The 26,231-nt window shown below is 37.7% G+C and overlaps 1 protein-coding gene across 5 annotated transcripts in view; it reads right to left on the bottom strand.

The window, feature by feature from the left end:
- Positions 1-17: 17 nt before the first annotated feature.
- LOC115220812 (epsin) overlaps positions 18-26,231 on the bottom strand; it is a 28,256-nt gene continuing 2,042 nt past the window's right edge. The window contains exons 2-17 of one of the 5 annotated variants that reach the window (XM_036510533.1): positions 23,866-24,293; positions 20,408-20,430; positions 19,508-19,599; positions 17,135-17,284; positions 14,578-14,672; positions 11,584-11,679; positions 9,966-10,088; positions 8,807-8,947; positions 7,652-7,798; positions 7,163-7,528; positions 6,459-6,590; positions 3,575-3,706; positions 2,259-2,393; positions 1,744-1,871; positions 933-1,473; positions 18-860 (exon numbers count right to left, since the gene is read on the bottom strand). In XM_036510533.1, coding sequence (XP_036366426.1) covers positions 686-860; positions 933-1,473; positions 1,744-1,871; positions 2,259-2,393; positions 3,575-3,706; positions 6,459-6,590; positions 7,163-7,528; positions 7,652-7,798; positions 8,807-8,947; positions 9,966-10,088; positions 11,584-11,679; positions 14,578-14,672; positions 17,135-17,284; positions 19,508-19,599; positions 20,408-20,430; positions 23,866-24,101 — 2,712 coding nt within the window. In that variant the 5' untranslated portion in view covers positions 24,102-24,293 and the 3' untranslated portion in view covers positions 18-685. Of the gene's footprint in view, positions 1,474-1,743; positions 1,872-2,258; positions 2,394-3,574; positions 3,707-6,458; positions 6,591-7,162; positions 7,529-7,651; positions 7,799-8,806; positions 8,948-9,965; positions 10,089-11,583; positions 11,680-14,577; positions 14,673-17,134; positions 17,285-19,507; positions 19,600-20,407; positions 20,431-23,865; positions 24,294-26,231 lie in introns of all 5 variants that reach the window. The other 4 variants (XM_029790978.2, XM_036510534.1, XM_029790977.2 and 1 more) reach the window with 4 other exon arrangements.

The raw sequence follows: 26,231 nt of genomic DNA, 5'->3' as shown, positions 1-26,231 counted from the left end.
AGGCAAAATAAATTTACAAGAAAATTAAACATTAAATGGTTTTTATTTGACTAATGATGGACAAATTATCAATTATCAGTAAATGTTTATACAGCATGTGGGGTGAGCAATGTCCAGTATTAGTAGCCATATCTTTATTTATAAACTACCTTCCATATTGACATCCAAGACCCAGTTGGTGTTCATCCTTTCAGAAATGTCCTTGTCACCTAATTGTTCTTCTGCCTCTAACTACATATCAACAGTCTCATTCCCAATTATTTCAGATTATCAGTTAGTTCCCTCCATCTACCTACAAAAAAAAGGTAATCTTACCTGGCTGTCTAAGACCACTATCCATGAGCTCCATTGGTAACTATTAGTAAACTAACCCCCACACACACCTCTCTAGGACACCATGAAAGTACTTATTCCTTCTAGCCATAAACTCACTATAAGACCCACAAGCTGTGTTCCCCATATCTTACAGATGTGAACTCTCTTGGGCTATCATGTTAGCCATAAATTCAAATCACTTAAGTAAATGAGTTCACAGCAAACAAATCCGAGAGTATATGTTTTTTAGCATAACACTGCTTAATGCTTTTATTGCTTGGACAAAAAAGATCATATGATGTTTTTCCTTTTCTCCATCAGGAATTAAAATATAAAAGAAATTAAAGTGTATCTCAGACTCCATCTCTTTCTAGTTAAACAACCTGTTCTGACTCCCAACTGTACTTGATGGAAAGCCTTCATTTTGGTATCCTGTGTTGTAAGCACTGAAATAAGGCTGTTGCATTTGTCCATCATTACCACCACCATATGTATTCATCGTGATCCCATCCTGTGCCTGAGAATTGTCAAACATGTTAGTAGATGTCTGGTTGTACCCCATCCCTTCACTGTTAGTGGGTACCTGGTTGTACCCCATCCCTTCACTGTTAGTGGATCCCTGGTTGTACCCCATCCCTTCACTGTTAGTGGGTCCCTGGTTGTACCCCATCCCTTCACTGTTAGTGGGTCCCTGGTTGTACCCCATCCCTTCACTGTTAGTGGATCCCTGGTTGTACCCCATCCCTTCACTGTTAGTGGGTCCCTGGTTGTACCCCATCCCTTCACTGTTAGTGGGTCCCTGGTTGTACCCCATCCCTTCACTGTTAGTAGGTCTCTGGTAGTACCCCATCCCTTCACTGTTAGTAGGTCTCTGGTTGTACCCCATCCCGTCACTGTTAGTGGATCTCTGGTTGTACTTCTTCCCTTTACTGTAAGTGGGTCTCTGGTTGTACCCCTTCCCTTTACTGTTAGTTTTTCTACTACTGTCAACAAATGCTCCAGTAGCGTCACGCCCTGTTGAGTTCACGGGGTTACCAAACCACTGGTCATTGGGTTGGTTCATGCTACTGTTGCCAATGTCTCCATATGTGTGGGACCAGCTGTCCCCTTTCCTATCTGCACTGCTGGAATCCCAAGATCTCTGGTTAGATCCACCACCTAAAAGGAAGACAGAGAAAAGGTGCACAAATATAAAAACTGAAGATTCCAATAAATTAATATTAAAACAGAATAATGAGATATGTAAAGAATAGGATTCAAGGAAGAAAGGGATTGTATTGAAAGAGGGATTGCTTCAGAAGGCAGAGAAACAGTGAAAATACTATATTGGGAAATAGAGCGTACAAAATTTCATCTGTCGGTGAGTGAGTGAAATGGAGAGGGGGAGAGAGCTGGTCAAAAACATCGAGTAAAACAATAGAAACTTACCATGAGAACTTCTCATTTGACTCATTCTGTTATAAGATGATACAGAATCTTGTTCTCGATTAGGGCCACTATATCTTCTTTCAGGTCCCCTACTTCGACCAATATCTCTTCTTGCATCAAAGCCTGTCCTGGAAACAGAAGTAAATCTGACATAAAAAGAGCAAATTTACTTTGTTATAGAAGTGTTTAGAAATATACCTGCACAAAAGGCACTTTGATATTTTGACCTGGCTTAAACACATGGTTCTGTATAGGTCATCTTGTTAAAACAAGATTGACCTGTATAGAACCATGGGTATATGCCAATACTAACCTATATAGAGGATGTTGTTTAGACTAACACTCGCTTTTATGGTAGCTTGTTTAGCTCAACAGTGATCTGTAAAAAGGTAAGATCATCATCACTTAAAATCTGCTTCCCATACTGGCAGAAGATTGCATCAGGCTCTGCCATCTGTTTGGACTGGTCTCTAAGACTAAAAATTCAGATAAAAAAAAAAAAAAAAGGAAATTACCAGTTTTCATCTGTCCGAGACCAGTCATTGTATCTGCCTTGGAAATCTTGCGAAGGACCCATTTCCCAACTCCTCATTCCTCTTTCTTTCTGATCGGCCCGTCTTCCATAATCTGTATTCTCATATTCATTATAGCTGACAGAGAAAAAGAGAAATGACATAATATATATGTAACCATGTACCTCCTCTATAACAAAACACCCGTTTTTGCCTATCTGTTTCTCTGTCACACTCTAACCTTTCATCTGACACAAGATCACCTCCTCCAAAATTCCTTGTCTTGCAAGTTACTTGGTGACCCTGCCAGTGCTGGTGCCACATAAAAAGCATCCAGTTCACATTGTGAAGTGGTTGGCTTTTGGAAGGCACACCAAGACTGACCTCACCTGTGCTGGGGTCATGTAAAAAGCACTCAGTCCACTCTGTGGGTCAGTTGGTGTTAGGAAGGACATCCACCTGTAAAAACCATGCCAAAACAGACACAGTAGCCTGGGGTAGTCTTCTACCTGGCTGGCTCCTGTCAAACCAGCCAACCCGCACCAGCATGGAAGGCAGACAATAATGATGATATATATCATAAACACAATCATTATCAATTTAACATCTTTTCCAGGTTTACATGGTCTGACGGAATTTATTGAGGTAGATTTTCTACAGCCAGATGCCCTTCCAACTGCCCACCCCCTCACTTGCTTCCAGGTAAGGTTATATTTCCCCCCTAGCTGGACAAGTTTACACCTGCAACTGGAAATGATCGACACCACTTGTGTGATTGTGAGGCTTATTTACAACTATCATGCAATGACAAGGAGACACAAACACACAACTATATACATATGACAGGCTTATTTCAATTCCTGTCTATCATATCCACTCACAAGGTTTTGGTCAGCCTGAGGCTATAGAAGATACCTGCCCAAGGTGCCACACAGTGGGACTGAACCTGAAAATATATGGTTATATCATCATTGTTTAATGCCTGTTTTCCATGCTGGCATGGGTTGGACAGTTTGACAGGAGCTGACCAGCTGCAGAGCTGTCCATACTCCAATTGTCTGTTTTGGCATGATTTCTACAGCTCAATGCCCTTCTTAATGCCAACCATGTTACAGTGTGCTGGATGCATTTTTATGTACCAGCAGCATGAGTGCATTTTACATGGCATCGGCATAAGTATACACACACACACACACACACAAGTGCAAGAGGTCAAAGGCTGAGAAAGGCAAAAAGAAAAAGAAAAACCTAATGAAAAACCACACAGTTCCAGTAAATATGAAGTCAGGAAGGAACTGTCTCCATCTTGCGAAACTTACTATGATTCATTCTGGAATGGGGGTTCATATCTAGAAGTGTTGTTGTTATAACCACTCATCCTGGATCTTCTGGGTCCGTTCCAGGGTTCGTCCCCACGAGGTCTCTTCATAGAATGACTCATTTCCCCCATCCTATTTTAAACAATAAACAGCAAAATAAAGTTAACAGAAGTAAACAACTATAGCACTGAATGCTAAGCAAATAGAGAATAAGATAGTGAATAGTCTTAACTCCAAACAAGTGCTTCCTATGTGGTTGTTCAAGCAACTAGAAACAGCAGCCAAATCTTTAAATCCCTCTTTGCTGTCTTATAAACATAAAAAATAGATAATGTAGGTCTACATTATCTATTTTTATTAGTATTAGATAATGTAGACCTATATATTATATCTGAAAAATACATAGAATGATCATGGACGGAATACTTTTGATCAAAGGTCTGCTGTATCTGATCTGATGTAGTGCAGAACAACACCACCAGGGAGTTTGTAACCACAGAACAAAAACAACTGAGGCTGTTGTGTACTCTGTAGAGAAGCTGGTATATGCTCCAACAGTGATGTAAATAGAAGTTGTCGCTAACAAGAACTCTGACCTATAAGTGCACCTGCCAACATTTGGATCAACACTGACCTGTACAGAGCCAAAATCAAAGTTAAATATTATACATCATTACTATTCTGGACCAGTCATCAGTTCGTTACTGATTTAACATCTCAGACAGGACTCTTCCACAAATACTTTATCATTTCTTATTTGTTATGTTCATCAAAGCAGCCTTCAACTTCCAGTTCTGCTTTCCCTACTCTCATGATGTCATTAATAATCTGTAACCAAATAGTCATTTTTTTTCTTTTATACTTAATGGGTCTGGAGCAAGTGGCAGGACCCATAGCTTTCACAGGCCTTCTTGACAGGTGAGACTGGTAACATCAACATTCTTCTTGAATATTGTTTCAAGTCAACATTTGTTGGAAAGATATGAGCAGTAAAGAAATTGCAGAATTTTCTGGGGGGAAAAAAAGATTGGTCATAGATATCAATGAAGGACCTGGGGCAGGGGTGAATGAAACAACATGTGTGATCAGATGAGAAGAGGTAAGTGGAATTGGAATGTCTGGAAGTGGGTGGCTTAAAACAACTATTTCCTGAGGAGCAGAGGCTATTATAGCAACGGTAGGAGACAATGTGCTTGTGGACAAGGGGCTGGAACACATCTGTAACTTCATGCCAATCAATCGGCCTTTTCTGGATAGGGTTTCAGATGTTTGTGCAGATGTGGAATTTTTAGATAATTAGTTTTCTTTCTGTTACAAACCCATCTACTACTACTACTACTACACACACATCTACTGCTATCAGTTCTTCACTATACTATAGATATTCCTTCCTCTCTGGACTTTGTACATCATCATCATCTTATCATTTAATGTCTGTTTTTCCATGCTGGCATGGGTTGGACAGTTTGACAGGAGCTGGTAAAGCCCGGGAGGGGGGCACACCAGGCTCCTTTGTCTGTTCTGGCATGGTTTTTACAGCTGGATGCCCTTCCTAAAACTATTTTACAATGTACTGGGTGCTTTTTACATGGCATCAGTACAGGTATCAATTCTGCAGTGGTGGATGGGTCTTCTTGATTACAGCAAGATGCCGATATCTCAGTCCTTTGTCATATCCTTCATAAGGCTAAGTGTCTTGAGATTGGCTTTCAGTACTCCATCCCATGTTTTCCTGGGTCTCCCCCTTCTACAAGCCCCATCCACTTTAAGGGATTGGCATCCAATGACCAAACCAACACATCTTGTCTTGCACACTACATCTAATTCCTCTTATCTCAAACTTTTCTCACACTACATTAGCACTCCATTGCACAGCCAGCAGAGCATAATAGCTTCATTTCTCTCTAGCCTTCACATGTTCTCTGCATTCAAGGCCCACATCTCACCACCATGTAGCATTGCTGTTCATATACATGCACCAGTTGTACAACTTCTCTAGACTTTTTAAATTAGTGTTTTACTGTGTTGTTTTTAAAACTTAACATTTTTTGTTACGTCAACATCTCTTGCCTTTAACGGTCCTGATTACTTCACTATTTCCTCTTCTCGCCTCAAGAAATGTTTTGATTAATATGTCTCTAAATCCCTGACTGTTCACTGCATCTTAAAGCCTTTATATCTTCCTTTTTCATATTGATTTGTGTCTGTAAGTTCTTTGATCTCAAAGTCTGAAACCACTAACCACTAGGCTTGAATGGGTTTGATAGAGTTTACTGGGGCAGATTTTCTACAGTTAGATGCCTTTCCTTTCACCAACCTTTGTTTCTAACTAACGTAACATTGCCCATGACAGACCATGTCTTCACAGGATATTGCCTAGCCTTCCTTCTGGCTCCCTGATACAATGCTTTGCTTCCACCGTTTTCCCAGTCCTTCCAAGCCTGTCTCTTTGCTCTTATAGCACTGTCCACCTCCTTGTTCCACCACCAAGTCGCCCTCGGCCTAACTGAGACTTTGCATCAACCACAGATTTGGTCAGCAGTACCCAGTAAACAATATATACTATGTAGATACGTAAGGGAAAAGTGTATCTGTTTATTCCACTGTTAGTTTATATATATACACACACACACACAAACATACATACACGTGTGAGAGTAAGTATGTATATACACAAACATAATACATGCATATATGTGTGTGGGTGAGAGTGTGTACACACACAAATAGACATATAATGCAGATACTTATATAATTACACACAAGAAGACAAAACTGAGAAAAGAAAAAGAAAAGGAGAAACTTTAATGTTGAACATCACAATTTCAATGAATAAGAAATCAATGAAGCCCTACACACAGGGTTTCCAGTACACACAGCTTACCGAGATTCATTCTGGAATGGAAGATCAAATCTAGAAGCGTTGTTATAATTGCTCATGCTGGGTCGATTGGGTTCCTCGTGTTGTTTCCTTTGATTCAGAGGCATCTGTATGGAATGTACCAGTTCTCTCAGCCTATTTTAAAGAATAAGCAACAAATGAAGTTAACAGAAGTAAACAATTGCTGTACTGAATGATAGCAGGTAAGGGAAAAGATAGTAAATAGCCTTAAATCTCAATAATACACAACTAAGCTAAGGAGCGTACTTCTAGGTGATTACTCAATGAAAATCAACAGCCAAATCTTTGACAAATCACTATTTATTGGCTTAAAATTTTAAATGGATGCAACAGATAATGTAGGCCTACATTATGTCTAAAAATAGATGGAATGATCAAGACCGGAATACCTTTGATCAAAGGTCTGCTCAATTTGATGAAACCTAGGAGTAAACAACACAAGCTGTGGATTTAGAATCACAAAACAAGAACAATTAATGACTAGCATTGACCTCTACGAAAAGCTGGTATATGCATCAACACTGACCAAGACAGAGGCTGGTGCATGCACCAACACTGATCTATATGAAGAATATTGTTTACAACAAAACTCATCTATATATCAGCTCACGTTTAGATCAACATGGATTTTATATAGTTAAAATCAAAAGTAAAAGTTAAGACGTTTAAATAACAAGCAAAATTACTGTTTAAGTTTTTCTTCAATTTGTGTTTCAACTTTCTTTTGAACATCTGGGAAAGGATCTGTTCTCTGCTTCTTCATTTGTTTTTCTTCAGGGACATCAGAATGGCTTCCACCTCCCGAAACTTCAGGGACATCAGATTGGCTTCCACCTCCCGAAACTTCAGGGACATCAGATTGGCTTCCACCTCCCGAAACTTCAGGGACATCAGATTGGCTTCCACCTCCCGAAACTTCAGGAACATCAGAATGGCTTCCATCTCCCGAAACTTCAGGGACATCAGAATGGCTTCCACCTCCCAAAACTTTCCCACTCCTCTCATTATGCTGAACTTGTTTTCCATAATCTGTGTTCTTGTATTCATTAACACTGTGAGAAAAAGAGATAAAAAATGATACACACACGCACTTGTAAGATGCCAACATTAAAAAAGGTGAAAGAAATTTTAATTTAGAACATCACATTTCCAGTAATCTCTATCACACTGCTTACCGAAACTGACTTTGTAATAGAAGTCCTAATGCAGCGAGTATAGGGGAATTTCTCATTAGCGATCCCATGGGTCCAGCCAAGAGGGCTTCAATTTGGGGATTGCTTCCATCTTGAGGTTTTTGCATGGAACCGATTGTGTCTTTCAGCCTATTTTAAATAGTAAACAACAAAATGACATTAACAAAAGTAAACAACCCTCTACTGAATGATAAGCAGATAGATGATAAGATGATAGGCTTAACTCTGAACAATAAACAACTAGGACACCAGTTGTGCCAACAAGAGTGTCTTTATGTGACAGCTAAGGCAACTAAAAAATGGCAACCAAATTTTTGTCAAATCATTCTTTGTTGCCATGAAAATTTAAATGGCAGTGCCCCAGCATGGCCACAGCTCATGAGCTGAAACTGGAATCAATCAATCAATCAATCAGATAATGTAAGCCTATATTATGTCTAAAAACAGATGGAATAATCAAGACTTAAATACCTCTGATCAAAGATCTGTTCAGTATGGTGAGACATAAAGGTATAACCACAAACAAGAACAATTAGTGACAGGTATGTACACTAGCACTTGTAAAAGGCCAAAGGCAAAAGTAATGTTAATTTAGAACACAGCAATTCTAGTACAGTAACCACTCGCCATATCATGGTTCATCTATCACACCCTCAGTACATCGTAGATTTTTCAGGCTAATATATGTAAATTTACATCATGGACTCCTCAGTATATTGTGGATTTCTGAGGCCAATAGATGTTTATATTTTTTTAAATTTCAATTATTTCTGTAGTAAAATAAGCATTTTCATGCCTAAAATTCAATCAATAAAAATACAGCTCTTTCTGTACTGTATAACACATTAATTAAAATATATTAAAAGAAAATACGTAGTGTACCGTAGATGAGTAAACAAAGAATTGCACACACCGTATGGAAAACTAAAGCCAGGAGGCGAGTGTGTAGTGTTGTTTTGCATTTGTAATAAATATATACAAATTATAAAAATAATAAAATATACAGTACATTACTGTTTCTATTTCACGGACTTTCACCTATCGAGGGTTTTTTTTCAAAAGCAACACTTGCAATAGTCAAGGGATTACTGTAAAATGAAAGCAATGGTATATTGGTGTCCATCACACACAGCTTACCAAGGTTGATTGTGGAATGGAAGTTCAAATAGAGAGGGGACATGGACATTGAACCTCCTATTCCTCTTTCTCTTTGATTGTGTGGGTCCATCTCGGTTACTTTGAAATTGAGATCTCTGCATGGAATGGCTTGCTTCCATCCTGTTTTAAACAATAAACAGGAAAATGAAGTTAACAGAAATAAACAATTGCTGGATCGAATGATAAGCAGTGAGAGGAAAACATTAAATAACCTTAACCCTAAACACCAACTGAACCAACACAAGTGCCTCCATGGTACTTGACAGACAAGAAACAGCAACCAAATCTTCTGAAAAATCATTTGCTAAAGAAAAAAAAATGGATTCACTGAATTGTCTCCATCACACACAACTTACTGAGATTGATTTTGGGATGGAAGTTCAAATATAGACAGAATATTGGAATTTCTCTCCTTTGATCCTGTGAATCCACTGGAGAACTCTCCCTTACATGGGTTGCCTCAATCCAGAGGCCTTTTCACAGAACATGTCATTTCTTCCAGCCTATTTTAAACAATAAACAGCGAAATGAAGATACTGCGCAGAATAAGCAGCCAGAGGATAAGATAGTAAATAACTTTTTACAGAAGGGTAAATGATCAGAGTACCAAGCAAGCCAACATGAATATAGTACTCAACATACTAGAAACAGCAGCTAAATCTTTCTACCCCCCCCCCGAAAATGTGGTCGAGCCTGTGTGATAAGAAGTTAGCTTCCCAACCATATTGTTCCAAGTTCAGTCTCACTGCACAGCACCTTGGGAAAGTGTCTTCTACTGCAGCTTTGGGTCAACCAAAGCCTTGCGAATGGATTTGGTAGATGGAAACTGAAAGAAGCCTGTCACTCTGTGTGTGTGTGTGTGTGTGCGCATGTATATATCCATCTATATGTTTGAGTCTTTGTGCTTATCCCCTACCACTGCTTGACAACCAGTGTTGATTTGCTTACTTCCCCATAACTTAGTAATTTGGCAAATAGAGATCGACAGAATAAGCACCAGGCTTTCATAAAAAACTTAGTAACGGAGTCAAGTTGTTTGACTAAACGTTTCACAGCAGTACCCCAGCATGGCTATAGTACAATGACCAAAACAAGATGAAGATTAAAAGATAAATTGTCTCTGTCATGCATGACTTACCAGGGTTGATTTTGGAATGGAAATTGAAACATGGAGGGGGTATGGGAACTGTTCCTCCGTGATCCCTTATTCATATTTCTTGGATCACCAGGATTTTCTATGGCATTTCTCATCTCATTCAGCCTATTTAAAACAACAAACAGAAAAATAAAGTAAACAACTGCTGCACTGAATGATAGAGGAAAAGATAGTAAATAGTCAAGACACCACCGAGACAAGTGGGGCATACATTCCCACCAGTGGGACCTGGGAAGATTGTGGTAGGGTGTGGGAGTTAACATTTTTTTTTTTTAGTGGGACATGTAATTTTGAAAATCTTTTTACAGCAAACAGACCACACCTATACTCAGCCTAGCCAAGTTAATCCCCCCAGCCAAGCATACAGTATGAAGACTGTTTGCTACAGTATAGCGCTATTCTAATGCCCCAGTGTGGGCATTAAGAAAAGTATATAATTATGAAAGGCGTGGCTGTGTGGTAAGTAGCTTGCTTCCCAATCACATGGTTCCAGGTTCAGTCCCATTGTGTGGCACCTTAGGCAAGTGTATTCTACCATAGTATCAAGCTGTCCAAAAAGCCTTGAGTAGATTTGGTAGATGGAAACTGAAACAAGCCCATCATGTATGTGCGTGCGTGTGTATATATATATATATATATATATATATACATACAAAAGATAAAGTTGATTTTTTTTTTCCAACTACCAGGGGGACATATATTTTTCTGGAAAGTTATAGTAGGGCCTGGGAAAAAATAGGGTGGGAAAACTGCTCTATGGCATTCAACATACTAGCAACAGCAGCCAAATCTTCCTTTAGAAAGAAAAAGAGTTTTAAAAAATCGTTCCTCACCATCTCTCGAAAAAAGAAAAAAAAAAAGAGAGCAAAAAATCAGATACATTGGACAACATATTTCTCAAGTCTTAAAAATAGGTTGAACGATCACAGCTTTGACTATAGGTCTACACAATCTGGACTGATCAATAGTTGATTTATAGCCAGAGAATAAGACAATAAACAGCTCCAATATCAATACAATAGCTGATATACCAATGTAGATAATGGGATTTATTCTTTGCTACTGAAAAACAAGAGACCTTCACAGTAAATAATTTCATTTTTCATAAAACAAGGTTGCTTTATAAATATGTTGCTGTCAATCCTGATTGAGTGGAATATGAAGAAAAATATTACAGCAGAAGTATTAAGACCCGTCCCTCTGGTGGTGAAAAGCACTTCTGGCAGTGCCATGTGAAAGCACCCAGCACACACTATAAAGTGGTTAGTGTTAGAAAGGGCATCCAGCTGAGGAAACCATGCCAAATCAAACTGAAGTCTGGTGCAGCTCCCCAGCTTTGCTCAAATTATCCAACCCATGCCAGCATGGACAACAGATGTTAAAAGATGATGATGATGATGAGCCACAATTTTATTTAGCTTCACGTATCTTCTCAAGCACAGCTAACTGCCAAAAGTCTTGGTTGCTTGTCAAGCAAAACACCAGAAATTTCAGCCCCCAAGGGGAATAAAATAAATTAGTCAAGTTATATAAGTGATGTCAAAGACAATGATAAAAAAATTTAAGTCGACAGAGTGACAACACAATCTGTCTCACTCACCGCAACACCTCTGTCCATCGAAAATTCAGTTCAAGAAGTTGTCTTCCTATTTCAAATTTTGATAGGTTCTGATTTTGTAGTTTCATTTTCTCCCACCTGAAAAGTGTGAAATAACATAAATAAAGATATCAAAAATTTAAACAAAAAGAAAACGAAAATCATAGCCTACACACACCAACCTGCAACTAATCTGACTAGTATTACTTTACAGAATATCGAAGAAACTTACATTGGAATCTCTGGGAAAATTAAGCATTTGTCCCAAGATCACTTTTCTAACCTTAAATATTTGAAATATTAGAAGCAGCTGCAGCTATCTAAACAAATAGGTGCAGGAGTGGCTGTGTGGTAAGTAGCTTGTTTACCAACCACATGGTTCCTGGTTCAGTCCCACTGCGTGGCACCTTGGTCAAGTGTCTTCTACTATAGCCTCAGGCCGACCAAAGCCTTGTGAGTGGATTTGGTAGACGGAAACTGAAAGAAGCCTGTCATATATATGTATATATATATATGTATGCGTGTGTGTGTTTGTCCTCCTAGCATTACTTGACAACCGATGCTGGTGTTTAGGTCCCCGTTACTTAGCGGTTCAGCAAAGAGACTTGACAGAATAAGTACTGGGTTTACAAAAGAATAAGTCGTGGGGTCGAGTTGCTCAATTAAAGGCGGTGCTCCAGCATGGCTGCAGTCAAATGACTGAAACAAGTAAAAGAATAAAAGAGTAAACTCTTTAACCCTTTAGCATTCAGATTACTGTCAAATGTGGCTGAGACCCCCTTCGGGCATGACTGACCATGGGATTACACCTAGAAAGTTACCCTCCCAAGCACAAGTCAAAGCAGGATTGTTTATGGGAGACCAGCAGCCGCCCATGCATACTGGCCTCCCCTCTCCACACCACCGATGTTATCCAAGGGAAAGGCAAAGGCTGATACAGCTCGGCCCCTGTGACGTTGCAACTCATTTCTACCGCTGAGTGAACAGGAGCAACATGAAATAAAGTGTCTTGCTCAAGAACACAACATGCAGCCCGGTCCAGGATTCAACCTCACAATCGTAAGCTTGATGCTCTAACCACTGAGCCATGCACCTTCACTTTCAAATGCAATGCTTATATAAATAAGCATCACGCTGTTTGGAATTAATCATGCATTATCTAATAGCTTTGAATGATGAGATTATTTTAGAATGCCATTGTAGGATGAGTATGAAAGACTTAATCTGGTCAGTTTGAACAAAAAAAAAAATGGCAAAAATATTTCAACCTGATATGGAAGGTTTTAATAAAGCGTTTAAACATAGACAGGATAAAGAACAGCTTCTTGACATAGGGTATTTTTGAGTTGTAAGGATAATATATAAACACATTTCATTTTTCAGAAAAGAGAAGTCACATTTGGACAGAGACATTTAAGTATCAAGCTAACATTCACATAACACTAAATATGTATCATGTAGAGGTACAGTTTAGAGAGTCTGTGTGATTGTTTGACCTATCTTTTATCTTTTACTTGCATCAGTCATTAGACTGCAGTCATGCTGGGACACGAGCTTAAAGAATTTTAGTTGAATGAATCGCCCTCAGCACATATTTTTTTTTTAAAGCCTGGTAGTTATTCTATCAATCTCTTTTGCCAAACCACTAAGTTATGGGGACATGCACACACACCAACAACAGTTGTCAAACATTGGTTAGGGACAAACACAGAAACAAACACATATACAACGGGGGTTTTTTCAGTTTATGTCTACCAAACCCTCCACTCACAAGGTCTTGGTCAGCCCAAGGTACCATACAGTAGGACTGAACCCAGAATCATGTTGTTAAGAAGCAAGCTTCTTACCATACATCCACGCTTGTGCCTACAAGAAATCTTGAACATATAACATCGTCATTCTCTCATCTTAAAAAATATATGTATTGAAGAAGATAGTTCTAAAGATAGCCATAAAAAATGGGATGGTTACAGCTGGAATGTCTTCAATCATATGTCTGCATAATAAGATTTGATCTGAGACTAAGCAACAACACAAACAACAGTTCACCACAAGAATCGAGAAACTGTATGTCTGACAATCATTTCATTAAATTTCCATGCTAAGGAGTATATCCTCTTTTCATCTCTATAAAGAGTACAACATTTTCAGTGATGCCCAACCAACTAATTGGATTTTTTCCTCTTGACTTAACTCCAGCTTTTGAAACAAATTAAATTCCAAATTCATCATAAGCCAAATATGCTATTCAAAAGATTTTAAAATGATTTATAACTTAGTCAGAAAATGAAAAGCAGTACACAAAATGTGTTTTTTCAGTGTTTCCAATCCAAGATTGATTAGAAGGGAAGAAGCTATCCATAGATTAAAGACCTAGCCTGAAAGCAGCCAAGGGCCAATGTGGTGTTAAACCAGGTGACAGGAGTATTCTTTTACCAAAAACTGGAATAGCCCCTCAGATGAGGTTTAACATAGTTTGCATCTACCAAATTTCACTGACAAAGCATTGGTCAATCTGGGCATATGATACAAGACACTTGTCCAATGTGCTGCACAGAAAAGCATGGTTGTGTGGTAAGAAGTCTGCTTCCCAACAACATGGCTCTGGGTTCAGTTCCACTGTGTGGCACTTTGGGCAAGTGTATTCTACTATAGCCTTGGGCCGACCAAAGCCTCAAGTGGATTTGGTAGATGGAAACTGAAAGAACCCGCCATATGTGTGTGTCTTTATGTTTATCTTCCACCACCACTACATGACAACCGGTGTTGATGTGTTTACACCCCTGTGATGCAGTGGTTTGCCACAGAGAGACCAATAGAGTAAGTACCAGTCTCTTTAAAAAAAAAGTCCTGGGGTTGATTTGTTTGACTAAAACCCTTCAAGGCAGTGTCCCAGCATGGCCACAGTCAAATGACAAAAACAAGTAAAAGAATAAAAGAATACAATGATGGAATCCAGCATTAAACAATTATAATTTCAGTGGAATTTCAACAAACCTTAACTGTTCACCATGTTGAAACAATCTGAAAGACTCCTCCTGTTTTTGAGCGAGTTCGAGTTTTCTCCACAGACTGTTTTGTCTCCATCGTTTCTGATATAAAACAACATAAAATGTAGAAAAGAAAGCCACATAAAACTAACAAACCATATTAAAACTATCATCATCCTCATCATTCAACATCCACTTTTTTCCATGGCTGCACAGGTCAAAGAGAATTTCTTGAGGAAGATTTTCAACAGCTAGATGCTCTTCCTGTTGCCAATCCTAAAAAATTTTCAAGCAAGTTAATATTTTCTCAAAGCTATAGGGTTGGAAGTGATTGCGTCTTCTACTATAGCCCCAGGCAGCCTAAAACCTTGTTAGTGGATTTGGCAAACAGAAACTGAAATACGCCTATCGTGTGTGTGTGTGTGTATGTATGTATGTGTGCATGCATGCAACTGTTTCTTTGCTTTAACCCTTTTGTTACTAACCTGGCCAAAACCGGCTCTGTGGTAAAATGTCTTGTTTTCATACATTTTGAATTAAAATCTTCCACCAAACCTTAGTCACAATTTATGTTCCTAACACCAGCTGAAAGATAACTAAGTTATTTTACTAAATTCTTTGTCATATTTAAAATAATTGTAAGAAACACAGAGCATCTCAAACTAAATACAGTAACGAAAGGGTTAACATCATATGATAGTTATAAGAGGAACGTCACCATCATACAAGTTTTATCTTGTCTCCAACCTTCCGTGAAAACATGTCTAGTCACAAGGGTAACAACTGACTAACACCTATCTAAATAGCTGATCACGTCTATCTATATCTACTTTCTTAAATAGATAACCAGATATCTATTTACTTAAACAGTTGACAACATACAGTGTCCAGGCTAAACTTGACCACTTTCTTTGTCCCCCCCCCCTCCAAACTGCTTGATGTATCAGTGGACAGTCAACAGTCCACAAAGTTGGAGAGCATAACTATTAAAGCTGTAGTTGAGAAAAAGTTAGCTGACATGGAACACTGGAAACCATCTAAATATTGGAAAAAAAGAGTTGCCTGTATCATGATAATTCACACTGAGTATCAAAATACTGACATGCTGCTCAATGCTCTGTGAATACTGTTTGATGTGACATGGACAGGTGCAATGGAGACTACAAAGTTATGGCCAGTTGGAAGGGACACAGCATGCATTCTGACTGAATCCACAAGTCAGAATCCATCTCCACATCTTTGAACATCCCAATCCCTGGCTGAAAAGAGTTGATGCTAGAAGGCCATATGTGTGGTAGCAGGATTTGGTTCTTTGTCACATTTACAGAATGAGCTGGAAGTGGTTGTCACAGAATGCCTACAACTTCACCAGCTCCAATTTCTGGCCTCATTATTAATTCCCCTGATCGTAATCCCATTGATTACTACATGTGGGGCACAGGTGAGAAAGATAACAGCTGCTCTATTTGAAACACCAAGACTGAGCTGGTAGCCAAGATCAGGGTGGTGTTCAAATATCTTCCCAGGAACACAGTGGAGAATGCATACACCAGGTTCTGAAGCTGTCTTGAGGCTGTCTTGAGCTGCTACCTTTAAACTGTTATCTCCCAGCCATAATCTGGTTTACTCTTACTCTTTACTCTTTTACTTGTTTCAGTCATTTGACTGCGGCCATGCTGGAGCACCGCCTTTAGTCGAGCAAATCGACCCATATTTTTTATTTTTTAAATATTTAAATTTTGGATGAGATGTTTTTTTTTTCTTTTTATGCAAACTGTCAAATTTAGCCTGAACACTCGGTGTATAAACATCTACCCTCTTTAAGAATTAACCATGTCAAATTTAACCCAAATACCCAGTATATAAACGCCTATCCGCTTTAACCCTTTTGTTACCAACATGGCTGAAACCAGCTCTGGATCTGTAGAACAAATGTCTTGTTTTCATAAGCTTTGAATTAAAATCTTCCATGAAACCTTAGTTACAATTTAGGTTTCTAACACTAGCTTAACCCTTAGTGTTCACATTATTCTGCCAAAATTAATACTTTTTTTTATCCACATTGTTTTGAACTAATCATGCATTATCTTGTAGCTATGAGATTTTGATGAGGTAGCTGTTAATTTTTAAAACGATATTGTAGGGTTGGTGTGAGATCTGGCCAGTTTGAACATAAAACAGGCAGAATACTTTTGGCCGGATATGGCCGGTTTAAATGCTAAAGGGTTAATGATAACTAAGCTATTTTACTAAATTTTCTGTTATATTTTAAATAATTGAAAGAAACACAGAGCATCTCGAAATAAATAGTAACGAAAGAGTTAAGAGTTAACCATGTCAAATTTAGCCTGAACACCTGATATATAAATGTCTATTCTTTTCAAGAGTTAAACATTTATACTGCAATAACCTGATTAACTCAACTTGCTCCAAAATCTATATCTATTGGAAACGATGACCATCAATATTCCAATAGTAAATAACAATAAAGCTCATCATATATACCTAATTCAGTAGCTGACCATCTGGTCTGAAGACAAACCAATGAAGAGAGGATAACTCACCTTAAGAACTTTTATCTTATGGCCTTCAATTTTAGTTTGGTTCAAAAACTTGATACATTTTTCAGCCTCTTCAGGCTGAGACATTCCTATGCAAGCACGATACTGAACACCAGTTTTTCGTTTTTTTGATAATATTTTGGCACCCAAAATCTGGTATGAACAGACAAAAACAGTAGAAAATAGTTAAACTTTAAACATGAAAAATTACATGTATGTATTCAATCCAAAAGTTATCAACGTCAATATCTTGAAAAAGGCAGCGAGCTGGCAGAATCGTTAGCACACTGGACAAATTGCTTCACAGTATTTCATCCAGCTTTGTGTTCTAAGTTCAAATCCTGCCAAGGTCGACTCTGCCTTTCATCCTTTCAGAGTCAGTAAAATAATTACCAGTCGAGCACTGGGGACAATGTAAATGACTTTACCTATTCCTCTGGAATTGCTGGCCTTGTGCCAAAATTTGAAATCAGTATCAATATATTAAATATTTTCAGGTGTTTTTTTACTGATTCAAAGGAAAGGGCAGTGCCCGTGGTTTTTACAGGTTCTCCAAGACTGGTAAGAAATATTAGAACTATTTCTTTTGAACAATTGAAATTGATGGCTGCAGTGAAGGAATTCCAGAAAACCAACATCCAAAGAGAAATGACTGGGTATAGTGGTTATTATGGGGCAAGGGGTGGGAGGAGAAGAGAAGTGAGGAAACAAAGAATGAGTGCCAAAGTAGCGGTGGCACAAGATCAGCCTTCTTTAAGAAACAGGATATGGGCACAGCCTTTTACTCCTGACAAAACCATTAGAAAAAAATTTTTTAATGAAAAAACAAAAAATTCCTGTAAAGAATTTTACATTTCTTCAATTTAAGATATTTCCTGTTAATGTGCAATAATCTTTGGATACTGTACATTATTTTGAGAGAGGAGAGGGGAAAGACATGTTTTTGGATCAAAGGTTAGTGTGTGTTGGCAAGTGACTTCATTAGTGACTAATTAGTCAGAAGCATCATCCATATTTCCTATAATAGCTTTACAGATGTTGGTTTGAAATGAGTATGGAATGAGTGCAAGAGCCAAGACTGGATTAAGACCCATAGAGGCCCTAAACACTTTGAAGATTTTCGTACCCCCATATATATGTAATTTAAGGTATAAATAATAATAAACCATAAAATAAATTTTTATTTTTCAAAAGGAAACAAAACTAATTTAATTTTGTATATTTCCACTTTATTTGTATTCGCAAAGTTTTTCCCTACTTTTTCAATTGCAAAGTTTTTGATCTGATTCTCAAAATTAATCTTACATAACACATCTGCTTCTATACTTAATAGAGAGATAAGGCATCCCAAATATTATTTTGGTAAGTTTAAAGTGGCTTCTTTTGTGTCATAAACCATTTAGCATTTCTGTGATGGCCCCCTCCTTCCTTTGATGCCCTAAGCACGTGCTTATTTTGCTTAATGGTTAATCTAGCACTAGCAAGAGCCAAACGGAGCTGAGAGTATTGAAGTCAAGGATTTTAGAGAAGAGTTAATTCATTAATAAAAACATTACATGAATGTGAAGGAAAGGATTTCATTCAACATAACTGTGCCTTTATGGTTAAAGAGTTGTTGGTGAGTAGAGCAAGTTTGGAGAGTAATAAGAGAAGCAGATGTACTTAGAGAGTAGTAGATGAGGAGAGACTTAGAACTTAAATAACTGGAAGTGTTTCTGCTGAGAGAGAGAGAGAGAGAGAGAGAGAGAGAGAGAGAGAGAGGGGAGAACGACAAGGAGAGTGAATTCAACAGATGTACAAATATCACCTATCAGAGCAAAGTTTGGATATTGGAATGAAGATTGAGAGATCTGGGTCTTAGATAAGAACAGAGTGTAGCTAGCCTGTTAGTAAGAGCTGCTGTTTGCAATCAAATAGAGAACTGTTAAAGAAAATTGTTTATGAGATTTAATGTTATTTTGTGTAATCTAGAGAATATACAAAGTGTTGGAGTAACAGATCATGATGAGAGGAAGCTTCATTGTATTTTCACAAGAGAGCAAACTACCAAAAACACTTGTAGTTCAGAATGAGTGATTGGTGTGATTTACCCACCACTGACAACAAAAGACAAGAGCAAAATTAAACATACTTGCCTAACTAAGCATATACAACTACATTGTCAAATATCATTAAGAAAACACCTCCAGCATTTTGATTCTGTCTCTCTTCTTAGCAACTATCAGTAAGGCTTTCATAAATGGGAGATACATAACACATACACATACTAGGTTGCTGTTGGTATTTTGAATATAAGTACTAATGAGTAATTACTATCATTAATTCAATAATAAAAGCATCAAATGAAAATGAAGAACAAAATTTCATTCAACATACTGTGCCGTACTGGCTACAAAGCCTTTTCAGTTCATCCAAACAGGTATTTGAAGGAAGACCTGTGATCCTCAAATTCCAACGGTGGTTGCGAGCTATTAAATGCAGGAAAACATTCAATAAATAAATAAATAAATAAATAAATAAAATACACACACACACACACATATAGGGTGTGCCTAAAGTCTGGACACATAGGCAAAATGTATATTTTCACAAAATACACATAAAATTTTCAGCAATATTCTATACAATTGGAAGATTAACAAATAACATCTTCAATATAATTTCCACCATTTCTGATGCAAAGGTTGATGCATTTTGCAAGATTTACGTGAACCCGATGTATTAACTTTACACTGCCATCAATTTGAGCACATTCACTCTTATATCAAGTGTGTGTTGCAACTGTGACTTTCAGTCAGTACACTTTCTCCCTCAGCACACCTCAGAAAGAAAAAAAAGAAGTCAAGGAGGCTAAGATCTGGTGAACAAGGAGATCACTCCACATGGCCACATCTTCCAATCCAGTTAGGGAAATTGTCATTCAACCAATTTCTTACCACTGTGGTGAAATGGGCAGGGCTGTCATCTTGTTGGAACCACTCAAAGTTCTTCACCTAGCCTTTCAAGTTGGGGCATTAACTGGTTTCTCAACATGGTGAGATAAGTCGCATCTGTTACATGTTCACTGAAGAAAAAGTGGCCCCCACCAACATGAGATTTCCTAGTGTCCAGACTTTAGGGACACCCTATGTGTGTGTGTGTGTATTATACATATGAAATGAACCAATAAATATGAAACACAACTCTCCTGCTTATGTTCAAATTTCAAATATCTCAAACTGTTACAATAAGCTTAGAAAGAAAGAAAACATTCAAGTAAAAAATTAAAAAACTTACGTCTGTCAACGTTCGACTGATCCCTACAACAATAAAACAAATGTTTAGAAATATCAAAAAATATAACGAATTCTGAATGCTAAGAGACAGAATAGAAATGTTATTTCAGCATTCAAATAAAATAAAATTAGAAACAAATCTATATTATGCAACTTTACATCAAGTTTCTCAATCTAAACAACCAGGTAGAGATATATTGAAGTTAACAAATAAATAAGTAGTGTATATATATATATATATATTTGAGTATGTATGCATGTACAACATGAAATGAAGTGTTTTGCTCTAGAACACAACGCGGTGCCCAGTTCAGGAATCGAAACCACAATCTTACAATCACAAGTCCAACATCCTAACCACTAAGCCACATGCTTCCACAGTGACACCTTGAGCAACTGTCCTCTACAATACCCCTGAGCTGACCAAAGCCTTGTGAGTGGGTTTAGTAGAAGGAAACCAAAGTAAGCCTGTTTGAATAAATATATATATATATATAGTAAATATATATATATATATATATATAGTAAAGTTTCTTTATTTATTGTATAGGCAGTAGTCTGAAGTGCTCATATAAAAGACCCAAGATGCAAAAGTATAAAAAAATGCCATGGGGAATTTCAGATAGGTTCAACAATTGAAATAAGCATATATTCTGTCATGGATCAATGAATATTAGTCTTAAAGTTAAATATACCAATGTATCAGTCATATATATATATAAATATATATCTTTACTCTCTTTTACTTGTTTCAGGCATTTGACTGTGGCCATGCTGGAGCACCCCCTTTAGTCGAGTAAATCAACCCCAGTACTTATTCTATCGATCTCTTTTGCTGAACGACTAAGTTACAATGACGTAAGCACACCAGCATCGGTTGTTAAGTGATATGGGGGGATAAACAGGCACACAAATGTGCACACACACACACACACATATATATATACGACGGGCTTCTTTCAGTTTCCGTCTACCAAATCCACTCACAAGGCTTTGGTCAGCCTGAGGCTATAGTACACGACACTTGCCCAAGGTGCCACACAGTGGGACTGAACTCGGAACCATGTGGTTGGTAAGTAAGCTACTTACCACACAGCCACTCCTACGTCTATGTATATGTGTGTATATATATCTATGTATATGTGTGTGTATATATATATATATATATATATATATATATACCGGAATAAACACAAAAATGTGAAACAAGGTGGAAAAAAGAGTACTCAAATACCAGAAGTAGAATAATATACTTCATTTAAAAGCAGCAGAAATTTAACAAAAGCTGTTACTCGGAGTTTCACATTCCCGTTCGTCGGACACAAACGAGAACGTGAAACTCCAAGTAACAGCTTTTGTTAAATTTCTACTGCTTTTAAATAAGGTATATATATATATATATATACACACACACACACACATATATATTTGTTCCTCCTAGTCTTGATATCGTGATAGTTGTAAATGAGAGTCCCTGTCACGCAAGCTGTCTCACTTGTTTTCAGTATTCTGCAAAATCATGTGTGGCTAGTGGGAAATTCCACTCCTTGCTTGAAAACAGGTGAGGGTTGTCAAGTGAAAGAACATCCGGCCAGAGAAAACCTGCCTCAATAAACTTCCTCCGACACATGCAAGCATGGAAAAGTGGACACTAAAACAATGATGATGATACAGGTTAGCTTAAGGTTAAAATAAAACACACATGTATATACCGAGAAATGCGAAGAGGCATGGCTCAGTGGTTAGGGTGTTGCACTCACGATTGCAAGATTGTGGGTTTAATTCCCAGACCAGGCATTGCGGTGTGTTGCTATGCGATCGTTTCAACATCTGTTGCACCTGTACAGGTAATGTTGATTTGATAGAGGCAGTGAGCTTATGTCTAAACAAACATTTGATCATCATCATCATCATTTAGCACCCGCTTTCCATGCTAGCATGGGTTGGACGGTTCAACTGGGGTCTGGGAAGCCAGAAGGCTGCACCAGGCCCAGTCTGATCTGGCAATGTTTCTACGGCTGGATGCCCTTCCTAACGCCAACCACTCCATGAGTGTAGTGGGTGCTTTTTACGTGCCAGACGTAAAAAGCACCATGGTCGGATGGTGCTCTTTACGTGCCACCGGCACGGGGGCCAGGCGAGGCTGGCAACGGCCACAATCAGATGGTGCTTTTTACATGCCACCGGCACAAATCATCTGTGTGGTTGTTTGGTAAGAAATTGTTGAACCCTCATACATCATCTAACGACAGGAGAGTCCATTATTAGTCATTTTTTTCTTTTACTTGTTTTAGTCATTTGACTGCAGCCATGCTGGAGCACCGCCTTTAATACATACACACACACATATGTATATGGAGAAAAAAGTCAAGATAGAAAATGCTAAAATAATTTTATAAAAAACATTTCAGTACCGGTTTCAGTCATTGAAACTTTTTCAACTTTAAGTATGGAAAACAGTTAACTTTTGGTAAAATTAAAAGAAAAGTTTTTTAAAAGAATATTTGCATAGTGTTCAAATACAAGTGGCATTTTCCTTGTTTCTCTCTCTCTCTTGTTTACTTTTGTGGGTTCAAGTTCAAACCCACAAGAGTAAACAAGAGAAACAAGTACCTCATTTTCAACTGCCTATCACCTCAATACACTTGACTAATATAGGCACAATGAGTTGCTATTATCTATAGGCTGAAACAGCTGTAAGTGATTTTGATAATTTATTTTCATGTTTTTAAATAACTGCTTGTATTCTTATCTTATATGCATTGAATAATATACTATATGTATGTATGTTATTATGGTTGTCGTTTTGATAAATAAATAAGTCAACATTTTAATGTTCTAAAGTTGATGAACCAACTAATGTGCTTCTCCATTTTCTTATTTGCAATATATATATATATATATATATATATATATATATATATATATAATTAAATTAAATTAAAATAGAGATAAAACCACTATTAGGCAAGTTGTCTAATAAAATGTCTATCACTGTTTGAGTGGTTTTATTTCTAATTTAATTTATATTTATACTGTGAAATTTGATTTAATCCTAAATCTAATTTCCCCCTGTAAGTTTGGACATACTCCCTAATATTATTATTATTATTATATATATATATATATATATTATATATATATATATATATATATAAATTAAATTAAATTAAAATAGAGATAAAACCACTATTAGGCAAGTTGTCTAATAAAATGTCTATCACTGTTTGAGTGGTTTTATTTCTAATTTAATTTATATTTATACTGTGAAATTTGATTTAATCCTAAATCTAATTTCCCCCTGTAAGTTTGGACATACTCCCTAATATTATTATTATTATTATATATATATATATATATATATATGTATGTATATATATATATATACCGAGAAGTAAGATCATTTAACTAATAACATCTTTAAATCAAAGCAGTAGGAAAGATGACAAGGAAACCAACCTTTTTGGCCTAACATGACCTTTCTTCTTTGTTTGCTCTGTTTCCTTCTTAGCCTTTTCTTCAGTTATTTTTTCCGTTTCACTTCCGCCATCTGAATCTTCACTTCCCGTTGTGCTCATTTCTTCATTATTCGTCTCTGATGCCACAAGATCAGCTTCTAGATCACTTTGTGTGTCATCAACATGTACAATCATTGAAACATTTTTCTCACTCTGTTCAACGGGGGAAGTTTCCATGTTGATTGTGTCTTTCAATGCAAATGGAGCTTTACACAGAACGCAGGTAGGTGTTGGAGATAAACTATCTGAGAGAGCGCTGTTTTGACCACAAATTTATGCTGGAGTTGAAATTTCCTATTTTTTTCTCCTTTGGTATGATTTCCTGGAGGATGAAGATGACTATTCAGACAATGCTACAGAAAGTCAATTCTGGAAAAAAAAAACAGTTGACAGAAAATGAAAACTTGTTTAATCTTACTCATCAACAGACTATGCTGTGTCAATACTTTAAATCAGGGGCTCTCAACCATTTTTTTACCTATGGACGCCGTTGATTACCATTTTCTACAGTCGTATCCAAAAGTTTGGAACATTTTTTTAAAAATCAAAATATTTATGCCCAAGTACAATTTGATTCAAAACTATACAATGCATACATTTGAGCATTTAATACAAAAATTCTAATTTTCAGACTGACGTTCCAAACTTTTAGCCAAGGAATAATATATTGCAATCTTTTTTTTTTTTACACTATTATCATATTGCCTGCCTTCAGTGTTTACTATTTTACAAAATTAAATTAGAAAATTGGACAAAACAAAAAGAAAAATGAAAAAAATTAAAAAGAAAAAAACAAAAACAAACAAAACAATTCACAACCTTTTGATGAAAAGTTGAGGGCGCTGGAAAAACCCCTTTAATGGCCATTGAGGCACACCAGCATGCTTGCAGCATGGCCACAGTCAAATGACTGAAACAAGTAAAAGAATAAAAGAGAGTAAAGAGTGTGTGTGTGTATGTGTATATATATATATCTCATCATCATCATTTAACGTCCGCTTTCCATGCTAGCATGGGTTGGACGGTTCAACTGGGGTCTGGGGAGCCCGAAGGCTGCACCAGGCCAGTCAGATCTGGCAGTGTTTCTACAGCTGGATGCCCTTCCTAACGCCAACCACTCCGAGAGTGTAGTGGGTGATTTTATGTGCCACCGACACAGGTGCCAGACGAGGCTGGCCACGGCCACTTCGGATGGTGTTTTTTATGTGCCACCGACACAGGTGCCAGACGAGGCTGGCGAACGGCCACGATCGGATGGTGTTTGTTACGTGCCCACAGCACGGAGGCCAGTCGATGCGGTACTGGCTACGGCCACGTTCGGATGCTTTTGTGTGCCACCGGCACTGGTACCACAAAGATACAAATTCCATTGATGTTCATCTATTTTGATTTGTTTTGATTTTCACTTGCCTCAACAGGTCTTCACAAGTGTCACAAGAAGGAAGGTATGCACAGGTGGACTGACTACGTCCCAGGTAGGGGCCACGGGTTATGGCCTGACTAGTCTTGCCGGGTCTTTGGATGGTGTTTTTATGTGCCACCGACACAGGTGCCAGATGAGGCTGGCGAATGGCCACGATCGGATGGTGTTTGTTACGTGCCCACAGCACGGAGGCCAGTCGATGTGGTACTGGCTACGGCCACGTTCGGATGGTTTTCTTGTGTGCCACCGGCACTGGTACCACAAAGATACAAATTCCATTGATGTTCATCTATTTTGATTTGATTTGATTTGATATATATATACATACACACACGACAGGCTTCTTCCAGCTTCCATCTACCATATCCACTCACAAGGTTTTGGGCAGCCTGAGGGTATAGTAGAATACACTTGCTCAAGGTGCGACACTGGGACTGAACTCGGAACCACATGGTTCCGTGTTGGGAAGCAAGTTTCTTACCACACACCCTGCGCATTATATATATATATATGTATGTGTGTGTGTGTGTGTTCTTTTATTTGCTTCAGTCATTTGACTGCGGCCATACTGGAGCACTGCCTAGTATTTACCTTATAGGTCATTATGCCAAACAGCTAAGTTACGGGGACATAAACACCAATTGTCAACACAGATACAAAGACACACACATATATATATATGTACATACACGACAGGCTTCTTTCAGTTTATGTCTACGAAATCCACTTACAAGGCTTTGGAGTCAATATAAAGATCTTCACCCGTCATAACTTTCGGTAAAATGAATATATATTGATTTTTTTTTTCTTTTTTGTATCTTTACCCTTTGAACAGCAGATCGAGAAATTAATTTTTTGTAACTAAGCACTTTCAAACTTCGGAC

Source organism: Octopus sinensis, linkage group LG17 (genome assembly GCF_006345805.1).
Source record: "Octopus sinensis linkage group LG17, ASM634580v1, whole genome shotgun sequence".
NCBI lineage: Eukaryota > Metazoa > Mollusca > Cephalopoda > Octopoda > Octopodidae > Octopus > Octopus sinensis.
Note: the sequence above shows the minus strand (reverse complement) of the source record. Positions and strands in the feature narration are given on the sequence as shown.